The following is a 14448-nucleotide window of genomic DNA, read 5'->3' as shown; positions in this document are numbered from 1 at the left end:
AACACATTCTAAAAGTAAACAACTAAAGTAAACTAAAGCCAACTAAAAAAATTTTTTAAATCAGCATTGATTTAATGAGAATAGGATCCAAATCTTAAGAGAAAAAAGTTGTAATCTAAAGTCCCAATTTGACAAGATTAACATTATAATGTTATGAAGAAAAAAAAATTGTGGCATAAAGTAAAATATTCAGGGCTTTTTTTTAAAAAAGTTGTAATATTATAAAGAAGAAACAACACAACGAATAAAGTTGTATTTAAATAGAGTCCTCTTGACATGAAATAACACCCCTATAGTAACTTCTACATTCCTACTACCTAAGAGGGTAGACATAATAATAGAAAATAAGATATTTAATACGTACATAAAACTTTTATTGTGCCTGTTGTGAGATAAACCTAACACATTTTCGCTTGTTATAATACACAGAAAAGGAAAAGAAACATGTATTAAAAAAAAGTCTTCCTTTAATATGAATACATTTTAAACTAATGGGCCATATTCAATCATAGGATGATTTATGCATTATATATTCATTTATGGCTGGGATGTGGCAAAGGACGACCGTACAGTGGAACCTCGGTTAGCATACACCCCGGTTTGGAAGTTTTTCGGTTAACATAAAAAATGGACACAATTTTCAAGTTAGTATACAATATGGCAATATTAATAATATGGCAATATACAATATTGACTCTGTCTCCTGTTTATGATGTCATCAGCTGTTGTCGCTGTAGTTTTTTGCTAACTAACACAGTTACTCCACAAGTCTCAAAAATACTAACACATTTTTATAGTTTTACAATTATAGTACAAAGACACGATGTAGCAGCACGATCAACATGGGCACCACCTACTGGTTTTGCTGTGAGTTATTTGTTGAATTCAATAGTGTTTCTCAAAACACTAGCACATCCAACTTTCTATTTTGCAGCTGTGATCAAAATAAAATCAGAGTCTTGAGGTGAGAAACCAGAACATTTTCATCACTTCCTGAAAAAACTAAATCCTGGGAAAACAAGACGCTTGGCAAACCCATGTTGCCCCAATAATACCACCTTGTACTCTAAGCGGCCCAGTAGTATGTGTGCTCATATGTCACATACTGTATATCTTTCTCTGGAAATACAGGATCCAACAATGGCCTCAAGGTCACCACAAGCAAACACAATCAAGCTAATATATCGTATACCACCACACTTTTATGAGCGGAGTAAACCATACAAAAGAAATAGAAACTTCATGAGCAGAGCAGTGGTGGAGTGTATGTACATATGAAGAAGTGTTGTAGAAACAATGTGGCTGTGTGTGTGTGTGTGTGTGTGTGTGTGTGAGTGACGTGAGGCAGAGATGTGAGAGAATAGGCGTGTGTGTAGGCGGAGTCATTGTTAGAATAGGACTATTATGTCTTGGTCGCCACTTGGTCCCCATATATTAGTGTTGCCATAATGATGGAGGAGGTGGGACTTACACTGGAACCTTGGATATTCCTCCATTCCACAAGGTCCTACTTTAACCAAAACGTATGCTAACCAAATCAGTTGGGATTTTTGGAAAATAAGTTGAGGAAAAAATAATAATATGTAAATAAAGTAATAATAATAAGATGATTGAATAGAGAGATTATTATATGAAAGTGCTTTTGCATCCTTTTGTTTTAAGTTTGGACACCCGTGGGTTTAATGGTTTGATGAAAGTAACTGGGATGATGACATCTTCTTGGACATCTAGCATTGATTTGATAGAATTGTTCATGAAGATGTCATTTCAACATTTTCTTTCTATCCCTTCCTGTGGGCGTGACTGTCAGAGGATGGACCAATCACAATTCTAACCCTCGGTCAGCCTATAACGGACTCTTTTGTACTAGGTTTTTTGTCCTCCTTTCATCCAGCCCATCACTAAGACGCTTGAGTCGGGGAGCAGGCAGAGTTGAAGGAGCGTGTGAGCAGCAGAAAAGGAGAAGTTGTAGAAAGCCATGCAAAGATACAAAAGCCACTTCATCGACTAGAAAGACTTTCTTTCTGTAGGAGCTGACAGCGGCGGTTGAGAGCTGATTCTGCCGGGGCGAGATAGCGAGGAGCAAAGAGGGTTTTGGACACTTTGAAGACTCAACAGGATTTAAAGAGGAGGGTTGAGAAGCTGCCAGCAGCACGCAGACAAGGATGGCAAACTCCGGCCTCCAGTTGTTGGGTTACTTCCTGGCCTTGGGTGGCTGGATGGGCATCATCGCCACCACCGCCCTGCCCCAGTGGAAGCAATCATCATACGTTGGTGATGCCATCATCACGGCTGTGGGTCTGTACGAGGGGCTGTGGATGAGTTGTGCTTCCCAGAGCACAGGGCAGGTCCAGTGTAAGATCTTTGACTCCATGCTTTCTCTCGACAGTGAGTACCATCATTTCAATGAAGGCCTTTTTAAAAATGTATTTGTGTGTACAGTACATGTAAAAAATATTAGTGTCCAGCATCCTTTGCATATTTAATTGCCTGGACGAGTGGCCTGTTTTTTTTTAAAATCAAAATATGGTCACCCTCGTAGTGCAGTGGTCCCCAGGGGAGCCCACCCCATTATGTGAGAATAATTTCTTTTATACAGTAATATACAGATAAATTAATTTCTGTGAAGTAGGATTCCTTATTTATAAATAGAATATTTATATTTAAGACCATAGAAAAGCTGTTTACATCAGGGGTCTTAAACTCAATTTACTTGGGGGCCACTGGAGCTCGGGTCTGGGTGAGACTGGGCTGCATCAGGTTTTCCAAAAAAAAAACAAAAATTTATTAAAAACAAAAAAATTAAAAAAAACTTTGCTTTGGTTCCAATTTCTACAATAAAAGCTCTGATAAAACATTCCACTGTTCTCAAATATCTTAATTTTTATTTTTCTGCACAAAATAAGATGAAAAATAAATAAACAAATCAAGAATAAAGAAAATCAATCAATCAGTAATAAATAAATAAATATAATAATAATAATAAAACGGCAAATAATAAAAACTTAAGAAACCACATATAGTTGGTGGGTAGACAAATTATTTTTTACAGATTAAAATGAACAAAGCATTATTAGAGCCCTGTAGACATGACAAAACACGACTATAGTCACATTTATACTCTTTTTATTTACAACATATTGCGCAACTGCAGGGTCTTGAGACACATGCTAACTCGCAAACTAGAGTGCTAGCGACCTAAACGGTAGCCTTCAAGTTATTTCCTTTAAACTTAAAAAGCCAAAAACTTACCACTTCCACACGGATAGGGAGGATAACTATTAACAGTTATTTAACCTTTAACATGAACATTAATCAAAGTAATAATTTTTTCTGGGTACATGATACCATACAGCATCCATATCAAACTTGCCCGGGCCGCACTAACATTAAACTTTCATATCAAGGCGGCGGCCTCCAACTAGTGTCCTGCGGGCCACATTTGGCCCGCGGGTCACGTGTTTGAGACCCCTGGTTTACATGCTTCTAGGCTTTACTTTTAACATCTTTAGAGCTCTCCAAACATGGCATAACACCCCTATAGTTGCCTTTACATTTGTATTACCCAATAGATTAGACATACTAAGAGGAAGTAAGCCATTTAAGACATAAATAAGACTTGTGAGCGAGCGTGTAGCTAGTGTGTAGCAGACCAGAAGTGATGTTGGGGGTTCAGAGTTGAGTTTTACTTACGGTCGCAACAGTGGCCTGTGTTAAAACCTGCAATAAATGCCTACAGATGTGGCAATCAAATCTGGTGCTTGTGTGTCTCATCCAACATCACAGTAACATGACTGACACAGAGTGACCAGTGTAGAATACTACATTAACCATTTTGGCTGCGTCTTAAGAATGCTTTGTATTTGTATTTTAGTTCATTTCAGCATTTTGACAATTTTGAATTTGACAATTCAAAATGTAAAGTGGTGAGGGATATTATATGTACCCGTATATTTTTGCCGTAATTTAAAGTTTTATGTAACTGTGGGAACATTCACTAGATACAGTGTACATCATCAACAACAGACGTGGGAAACTGGTGGCAACTGGTGGCCGACAGCGTCCCAATCTCGCCCTAGGATGAATTCATTCATTCATTCATTTTCTACCGCTTTTTCCTCACAAGGGGGTACTGGAGCCTATCCCAGCTGTCTTCGGGCGAGAGGCGGGGTACACCCTGGACTGGTGGCCAGCCAATCACAGGGCACATATAGACAAACAACCATTCACACTCACATTCATACCTATGGACAATTTGGAGTCACCAATTAACCTAGCCTAACCACACAGAGATGGCCGAGGGTGGAATTGAACCCTAGTCTCCTAGCTGTGAGGTCTGCACGCTAACCACTCAACTGCTGTGGAGCCCCCTTAGGATGAATTAACTTCTAAAAATAAAACTGATGACATTGACATTGATTCATTGTAATTAATACCGTCAACCAACAGAGGGGGCGCACAACTCTGTGATTGGATTTTCTTCTTACTTTGAGGTTGTTTTGCCAATTTGGCGATTTTGTCACTAGATCTGGCAACATTCCAACCACCCTTGACGACATTTTTTTTTTTTTCAAAAGCGACAAAACTAGTCACTTTTTCTGGAACCATTTTTTGGTATTTGGGGACTCAAAAGTGAAAGCATTGTTCTGCATTTTGTGTTCTTACGAAGCAACACCGGGTGTTGTTGATTACCATCAGTACCGTCAGTACCAGAATGCCGCAGGGTTTAAGTCGGCAAGTTCTAAAATACAAATATTTTTATGATTATATCATCTCGCGACTTCAAGGACAGCCAATAGCTACTTTTATTTATGCTAACAAATAGTAGGTTAGCGTCTATGGAGACATTCACACTGCAGATTGATACTTATTTGCTTTGTTTTATTTTGCTTTTGATCTGCAGCTGATTTTTTTTCACGTCAGTGGGTCAATACAGCCTTTTTTGTAAGTAGATATAAATCTGATATGTAGCTAATGCGACAATGTCCCAATATTCGAGTCACATATGCCACGTATGCATCATGAAAAGACATGTTTTGCTGTGCAAGAGTTGGGGAAAAGAACTCAGATGTAAGCAAAAGTTGTTCTGGTCATCCGAAAATGTTTTGTGTCAGTGAAGTGGCTCACGTCAATGTCAGACGTCAGACGTCTTCCTCCTTCATCTACGACACAAAATCAATTGGTCAAGAAAATGTTGACTTTGGTTGCAATTTCCACAAATGTGCCACGACTGAGACCCCAATTTGTTTACTCCTGTAAACGTGGGGTCACGCCTATGTTGTACGTCACTTCCCGGATGCCATTTGATTGCCCCCCCCCCCCCCCCCCCATCATCACACAAGTTGCTTATACCTGACCTCCAATCAGCTACATCTCTGGCAACTTCATTACATGTGGCCTATTACTTTTAAAACAGACACATTTATTACTAACTATTATACATAGTGATGGTTATTACTACTTATTACACTCACCAGCGAATAGCGAAAATCTGTGGCTAATTGTTGACAAACCACAAAAAGTCTGCAAATTTATGTATTAAACAATGCCAAATCCCAAATACACTGTACATATATTGGCTTAGGTTCACTGAGGGTTAGTATTATGTTGTGATGCTATGGATACCGGACCCAAATACTAAGAATGATGTATTGTCTTTGTCAATGAATAAGGACTGTGTTTTGGCAAACACCAGTAGTGATTCACCCCCCCCCCCCTCCCGATACACACACACACACACATACTGTACATACTAGGGGTGTAACAGTACACAGTAAAACTGTGCCCGTCTGTGTCAGCGATGCATGTAGGCGACTCCTCAGCGACGTGCCCGCCGTCGTCGAGGTGCGGTGCACCTGTTTTTGAACGCTTCACCTCCGTAAAATGATTACTACTATCATTTAATTTTCAGTGGCTTCTTATGGGTTCAATAAAATTTTGATTTATACATTTTATACATCATTAATTTGTGTGATGTCAGTTGTTTTGTCGAAATGACAAAATGATAATTACTATTATGTATGTATTATGTTATTGTGTGTGTAATGATGTGGAAATATTTTCCTCCCACTAAGTTATGTGCACGTGGGTTGGGTTTCTTTGCCGAAGCAATACCAGAAGAAACTTGACTGCTTTGTTTTGGATCATTTTATTATTTTTTTTATTATTATTATTATAATAATTTGTGATGTGATCAATAAATACTTTTTGTTGCTTGTCTTTAGTCCACATCCAGACGTGCCGTGCCCTGATGGTGTTGTCGGTGCTGTTTGGCTTGATCGGCATCATCATCAGCGTGGTGGGCATGAAGTGCACCAAGGTGGGAGATAACAACCCTGCTATCAAGACACGCGTCGTAGTCACGGGAGGAGCTCTCTTCCTTCTTGCAGGTGTGGATTTTGTCTTCAATAATGTCCAAATATTCAAACTGTATAGATAACCTCTGCCATTATGCATCGGTACATTTGTCGAATAAATTCTTGACCGAAATATCGAGGAAATCATTCTTTACTTGCTTCTTAGCTTTGTGCTTGTCTTTGTCTTTTATTGATGCATTACCGGTGACATGTGGTAAGGTGAACGGCTGGTGAGGCACAGACTCCTTAGGAGTTTTTATGCAAATAAGAGACAAACAATATCAAAACCTGTATAAAATTGCATTTTTTGTTGACATTTTAAGTAAACCGCTGATAACATTCTTCTTTGTTTCTTCTGTCACAGGTCTGTGTACACTGGTTTCCGTTTCCTGGTATGCAACTCAGGTGTCCTATCAGTTCTTCAACCCAAATACTCCAGCCAATGCCAGGTAGGATTCCAAGTCCATTCATTCAAATAGGCTGGAGGTTAAGGAATCATGTTGATCATATGAGATAACACAAGGTGATCTATTTTGGTTGAGTAATGTGGTTAGCATGTTTACCTAAAGCTTATCTAAAGCAGGTTCTGGGTTTAGATAAGATGAGATCCAAATCAGTCCGCTTGGGCATCTCTGTGTGGAGTTTGCATGTTCTCCCCATGTGTGGGTTTTCTCCGGGTACTCCGGTTTCCTCCCACATTCCAAAAACATGCTAGGTTAATTGGCGACTCCAAATTGTCCATAGGTATGAATGTGAGTGTGAATGGTTGTTTGTCTATATGTGCCCTGTGATTGGCTGGCCACCAGTCCAGGGTGTACCCCGCCTTTTGTCTGAAGTCAATTGGGATAGGCTCCAGCATACCCTTTCAACCCTAATGAGGAAAAGCGGCATAAAAATGGATGGATGGAATTCCAAGCCATGTTTTTGTGGAATTTCCCCCAGAGTCAAAACTGGTCAAAATGGGAATATGTATACCATGAAACCAATAACCGAGTCCTGAGGGCCACTGTGGGAGCCAGGAGCTGTGGAACATCTCCAGTTGTTCATAGAACTGAGTGGAGTAATGATCTGGACCAGGAATGGTTCATGTTGTCCAACACAGACCATCCAGGAAGCAAGAACTGGTGTTAGATGATAGCATAAAGAGTTCGGAATGATATGTCATTCCTAAAACTTCCATTCCTATAATACAGTATGTATGGTGATGTTTTACAAATGCAGTCTCATTGTGCTGTCCGTGTTTCCTGTGCAGGTATGAGTTTGGCTCCGCCCTCTTTGTGGGCTGGGCAGCAGCCAGTCTGACGGTACTCGGTGGTTCTTTGCTGTGTTGCTCCTGCTCCAAAGAAGACCTGCAAGGCCAGCAGTATTACCGCCAATCACAGCCTTCCACAGCCAGGGAGTACGTGTAAACCCACCCCACTCCCTTATCCATCTTCCAGCTTACAGATGAATATTTGAAGCAATAACTTTGTTATCAAATATGATCATGCATACACAGTTCAATTCTATCATCGATATCCACCACTAAAATGTAGTAGTAGGACATTGTGACCTTCACGGTAGAATATTAAACATATCAATCTATTTGCTTGTCTTGACATATTTTTGGGGGAGAAGTGTGGAAAGAAAATATCCTGTGTGGGGCCGGTTACTTCCAAAATGTAATAATTATGAATTACTTTTCAAGGTCATAACATACATTACTCTCAATTGTAGTACATTGCAGTATTTCTGCGAAACAAAACTCCCAAAACAATAAATGACGGACTATGATTCTCTTCATATGCCCACTTTTCCTTTTTTCAATTGTCACGTTAACCCAATGACCCCAGTATGGGGGCGGCATGGTTGCTTTCGTGTTGCTTTGGCTATGTCCCATTTAATGTACATCCACATAATCGCAAGAACATCAACTAAAAACTCAACCAAAGCAATTTTATATTAAAAAAACAAAAGACAATTCAAAGCACAAGCACTTAAATGTAGAAAACAAGCAAAAGTCAGAGAGCAGGATACTGTAGATCAGGGGTGGGCAAACTACGGCCCGGGGGCCACATCCGGCCCGCCAAGTGTTTGAATACGGCCCGCCCAATCTTTCCAAAGTATTTCATTTAAACTCAACATACAAGCTGGCATCATGGCCTGAGCCAACCTTTTGATGGTTTTATCAATTTCGTTTTTTGACATGGTAATAATAAGAATAATTATTAGATTATTATAATTATTATTAGAACTATTATGATTATTATAATTATTATATTAATGCTAATTATTATATTAATTCTATATAATATTGTTATATTTGCATATTTTACATAATAATAATATAATAAATATTATTTTAATTTTATTGTAATTTTTATAATATTTTATTATTTTTCAAATATTTAAATATAAATATAAAATAATAAATAATAGCAGATTGCATGACAATTTTACAGATAAAATAATACCAGGTGGTATACCCCCCCCCCCCGTAAATTTTGTCATATCAATGCGGCCCGCGAGTCAAAAAGTTTGCCCACCCCTGCTGTAGATGATGATTCATTTCATAAAACAAAGCACTAATATAAGGAACGTTTGAAACTAACACTTAACCTTTCCAACGCTACAAGTATCATTCCTCTAACACTAAAAATCACTGTGACTTTCCAGTAGTAGTACTTTCCAGTAGTAGCGATATGTACATTTTCACATTTGGGTGAGTCTCCTAAAAAGGGGTACCAGCGAGGGTGCCATCGCTTCAAGGGCAGCATACACAGACTAGAGTGATTTCAAGCTTAAACCAACCAAAATTATGCTGCAAACAAATTGGATCAACAATATTTTCTTAGTGTCTGTTGTGTAGAAAACTGACCTGATGTCATTTTCAGCCCATTTGCACATTGCCATTTTTTCATGTATTTTGACCAAAGTCCGACAAAACGTCATACGTCTTTAAAGGGGACCTATTATGCTTTTTCCACTTCTTTGACAATAAATGTAGTTAGAATGTTGTATTCTTAGGTTAAACTATGCCAAAGTTTCAGATAATGAGGTTTGTGCATTTGAAAGTGAGCCCTAATAGAAGTTTGGGATGGCTCAAAACGCTTGGTTTCAGACGGTGTTGCAAAACTGTCCCTTTGTGATGTCACAAAGGAGCGAAAAGCTCTGCTTCCTCAACCCATCCCCGAGTTCTATGATTGTGAACATGAACATGAAATATCCGCCAAACTGTTGCTGAAGCCAGAAGCATGGCGTTCTCGCCAGGAAGGTGCTTCTGACAAAGTGTGTCCGACAATGAGAGCTCCTCCTCGGGCAGGCGAGGTTGGAGTAGAACCAGCGGTGCCTATTCTTTGAGTTCATTCATGGTAAGTCAGGGGTCTCCAGCCAGTAGATCATGAGCTACCAGTAGCTCCTAAACACTTTTCAATTAGCTCTCCATAGACTTAGTAGTTTTGGTTAGTTAGTAGTTCTAGATACTAGTAGTTTTAGAGTGTGCCTAATTACACTGGAGTGGACGTGCCCGGAGTGTCAGGTTGTGAGTGGAATAAATTAAAACAGACCATTTGGCGGGAAGCACAAATCCAAGGAAATACAGCTGGAATAGGTGCTGATTCTGGAAGATCAAGTTTTCTGTCTACTTTTCTGTTTACGAAACAGTTTACGTTTTCTGTTTATGAAAATTGGGTGTCAATGCATGGGATCATTTCCATATACAGTAGACTTCCTTGATACAATTTTACTATTTACAATTTGACTACGCAGTTTGGTCGAAGGCGTTGTGTGAACAAATCACGGCAGCTGAAACGACCTTTTTCTATTATTTATTTCATTACATTTGTAACAAAGTTTTCCATGTCACAAAATGGCGATGTGCACGCTAGTGATGTATGGATGGATACTGAAATATTCATATTTCCAATACCAGTGTTTCATGCTCTAAAATCGATTTTCAAATCAAAATATCAATACTTTTGATATGTCATGTTTATTGTTGGTTGAAACGGAGTCTCGTGTGAATTGTGAATAAAGTTTTCATTCCTATGGTAGTTCCTAATAATAAATCAGTTATTATAATGTTTTTTTTTATTATAATGTTTTTAATTATTTTACTTATTTTCTTTTTTATTGTTTAAAATACCATTTCCACAAATTTTATATGATTTGGTCCTGTTTTTTCTGTTGTTGTATATTATCTGGGCTATATTGTAAACCATGCCGCTACCTCAAAATAAGTCAGGGTTTAAAATAAATAACTAATACTAATTAACTTAATTTCATTTTTTTAATTAATTAATTGTATTATATTATTATTTATTATATTATTAGTGCTCTGAAAGGAAATACACAACTATTAGGTGAATTTGCATATAGTATTGGGATGGGCTCTGTATCGCAGATACCAGCCTCAATTTGACTCAGTATCGGATCAAATACTGAATCAGTGGTATCGCACATCACTAGCCCACACGGACTGAAATTGCATCATTTGTGTTTTATACACAACAACACCGTTTTGCCTGTTTATTCAGTGTGTTTGCGGTATTTTAATGTGGTTATAGCGTCACTGTGTGTCATGGCCCTTGAAGTGAAGGCAACCTCCTGGTACCCCTTTGAGGCGAATCACCCATATCAACAAACAGGATGTTAATCACTGTTATTGAAAAGGTTGGCCCATCCCTGCTGTATAGAAAGCAAAACAATAGGATTGATTTCGAAACAGATTTAACCCTTAAAAGTTGTTTGAAGAAACATTTCTGGCCTGTTTCCTCTTCTTCTGTCTTTTAATGCAATTCTTCTCTGACTTCTTCTCTTCTCTAATTCAGGGCAGAGTTGTTGAGTGAAACTAGTTTTCCTGACTGATCAGCTTTTAATCAAGGATTTTCCAACTGTCCGACTACTGATTCTTCTTTTCCCTTGTCACCTTATGCCATACACTTCTGACAGCAAATCTTTATTTCTGTATTGAAGATGACGCTGAGATATCTCTGCTTTTTTTCATAAATGAGTCTTTCAAACAGAATCTATGACTGATTGAAGTCTAATCATGCATTGAAACTTTGTCATGTTCATTTCCCTCAACTCTTATGTTCAAATGTTCACCAAATATTCCAGCAGACAAAAGACATGGGGTCCAATTAATAAAAGTATTTTTCAACTCTGCCTGTACATCCTTCATGTGGTTGCCTTGTAAAAACCTGTTGTATAAAAAAAAGTCTGAAACCTTCTAGAACAGCAGAAAGTACATGCATGTCTGTGGTTCACTCTGTGCATTGGTTCAGCACCTATATACTTCAGAAAACAACAAATAATATTCATCAATACAATATCTTCATTACATTTCCAAAATGATTTTGAACTTCAAGGCAGATATGACGTGTTTGCTGTTGTGGGATCTATTATCTTTATTTTCCGACCCTTTATGTTAGCTACTTTGTTCCACAAAAATACTCTTCCGATGGTGGATAAGTCAGGGACTGTATACTCTGCATTTTTTCCACAGCCAATAGAATGTGAACATTTGAGGAGGATCTTGACACATTATTTCATTTATTAGTTTTTTATGGGTTTTTTTTGTAAATTTAAAGCTGGATGTTAAAGCTTTATTTATCTGAATGCTACACTTTAAGTTTTTACAGAGTAAAGTTTGTGATACAGCATAACATACGGTTCTAATGGAATAAAAATGTGTCTAGTAAGTGCATATTGCTGGTGTAATTCAGTTTTTCCAGGAAATAATCTTTAACTACAAGAAAAACAAAAAAAAGATCACCTTGTTAACAGTATCGTGATATATCGTATCGTGAGCCTAGTATCATGATACGTATCGTATCACCAGATTCTTGCTAATACACACCCCTAATGGCCACTGTATCGTTACTGATTTATCTAACGAAAACAACAGAGAACAGAGTGTCATACATTGTCTCTGTGGGAGAGGCAGGGCCGTTAGCATCCACACACAGCAAAAAAGTGGAGAAGTTAGGAGGGAAAAAGATACTTGCAATGTCCAAGCCCCCTTATGGTATTATTAATCATAAGCAAGGTTAGCCCCTCAACAACAACAGGCCAGTATCCAACAGTCAACTCCAACTCCATATTGACATGCAGGGCCTTTGTTATGACGTCAACACTCATTGAGACGTATAGTCGGCAAAAGTAAATACAAACAGAACAGTCCAAAATGGTGTGCGTTCCCAGAAAGCCATCACAAAAGAAATACTGCTCTTTAACAAAGTTGAACCATTTCAAGAAATGCTGCAAAAGTTTGACAGACAGTACAAATTGGCTGTGATGAAAACACTAGTCACAAACTCCAATTCCACATCCTTCCAGGATGAAAGATGACATATTCAAGAAAATATTGCATCAAGATGATATATTATTATTTATTATTATACAGTGATGAATATGGTCCCAAAATATTTGACAATAATATTTATTATCAATTTGTTGGACAATAAATATTTAAAAACTACATTGTTTTGTGGCTTGGTTTGTTTGTCTAGTCATATTTATTTATTGTACTTTTGTTAAAATTAATGTTAAAATCTCATCTCAGGGACCCAATCTCATGTATCGTCTCATTTCTTGAGTCTTGCAACACCCCTACCACTAACAAATGTGAAAAAAATGTAAAACTTAAAGCATATTGCGCATATTTAAGCACATTATTGAGTGTCTTATTTGCATTTTTGCTATTGTGACAAATTTCCATGAATATTCTCATTTATTCCGGTCAGTCTTCCTAAAAGATTCAATCATTTAGCCTCTAACAAATCAAAAAGGCACAGCCACCTTGGTTTCAGGACCATGACCATCATTCCAAATGAGTAACATGCTAATGAGGTTGATTCCACCCAAACGACTGTCGTTGGTTGACAGAGGCCCCATTTCTTTTTTATCTTAACGACTGTCGTTTTGCACCACAAAAAAAAAAAACGAAGGATCGATACTTTGGATTCCTGAATCAACTCCTCAAAAAAAAAGTCACTGAGCATGAATTGAGGAAGCCTGCTGAGAAACGTCTGAAACAAGCTGAGAAGTCAAGAAGTCATCCATTCAAGGACCTGAGGATGTGGTGACAAATACAGTAGCATGTTGGTTACGTGTCTTGTTGTGTTTTGCAAAGTCAGACTACAAATTACTGAGGGTCATGACCCTCGAAGTGAAGACACCCTTTCAGAAGAATCACCCATATAAATATGATCACTTTGTAGTCATTCCACCTATAATGATATCCCCTAATCATGTCACGTGTAGAGTTCAACATGTACTGCGAATTGTACTATGTAATGTATTCCAATGTAACTTAAATGCATGTTTAAGTTGAAGAGTTGCTGTTGTGCGGTCATGGACGGTCCTCCTTCACCCCCAGGGCCGTGGTTGGCAACCTTTACGAACAAAAGAGCCCTCGCCTAAAGAAAAAAAGGAGTTTACCAGTTCTAGTGGGATTTAAAAAAAAAATCATTCTCCAGTAAAGTGTTAAAAAAATATGGAATGGATTGAGTAAAACCCTTAAACAATGCACAACGATGAGCCAATTCAAGAAACAATACAAGCAGTTGATGTTTGCTAAATACAAGGATGAAGAGTCTTGAACCAGTCATGATGTGCTATATATATCACTATATTGACACTTACTATGGTACCCATTATGTCATTGGATGGTCATATCACCTTGTACTTCGGTACGGGACAAAAAATAAAAAATTAAAAACAAAAAAAACCTTAAACTATATTAGGAAAGCAGGAGGTGAACAAATGTAACAGTTACTGGTTGTAAAAGTACCAGATGGAGGGGTAGGATTTAATAAGCTTTGCTTCTTCCTACTCCTTTTGGACATGTGGAACTGGGAACGGATTATGTGATGCATTCAATTGAAATCTGATGCATGTTCACATGAAATAAAACCATTACCATAAAACCATTACCAATATTGGAACATTACAAAGGGCCGTGGTTGGCAACCTTTACTAACAAAAGAGCCCTTGCCTAAAGAAAAAAAGGAGTTTACCAGTTCTAGTGGGATTTTTAAAAAAATCATTCTCCAGTAGAGTGTTAAAAAATATGGAATGGATTGAGTTAGACCCTTAAACAATGCACGAC

The 14448-nt window shown here is 37.9% G+C and overlaps 1 protein-coding gene across 1 annotated transcript; it reads left to right on the top strand.

Moving 5' to 3' along the window:
• Positions 1 to 1667: 1667 nt before the first annotated feature.
• cldn19 (claudin 19) lies at positions 1668 to 11501 on the top strand. Its single transcript, XM_058055752.2, has 5 exons — positions 1668 to 2388; positions 6225 to 6389; positions 6721 to 6805; positions 7609 to 7755; positions 11165 to 11501. The coding sequence occupies exons 1-5, from the start codon at positions 2166 to 2168 to the stop codon at positions 11199 to 11201; spliced, it is 657 nt and encodes a 218-aa protein (XP_057911735.1). The 5' UTR covers positions 1668 to 2165; the 3' UTR covers positions 11202 to 11501.
• The last annotated feature ends 2947 nt before the right edge of the window (positions 11502 to 14448 follow it).

This window comes from Doryrhamphus excisus, linkage group LG18, assembly GCF_037039965.1.
Source record: "Doryrhamphus excisus strain RoL-2023G ecotype Guam linkage group LG18, RoL_Dexc_Guam_v1.1, whole genome shotgun sequence".
Lineage (NCBI taxonomy): Eukaryota > Metazoa > Chordata > Actinopteri > Syngnathiformes > Syngnathidae > Doryrhamphus > Doryrhamphus excisus.
The sequence above is the reverse complement of the archived record's forward strand: the minus strand, read 5'-3'. Positions and strand labels throughout refer to the sequence as shown.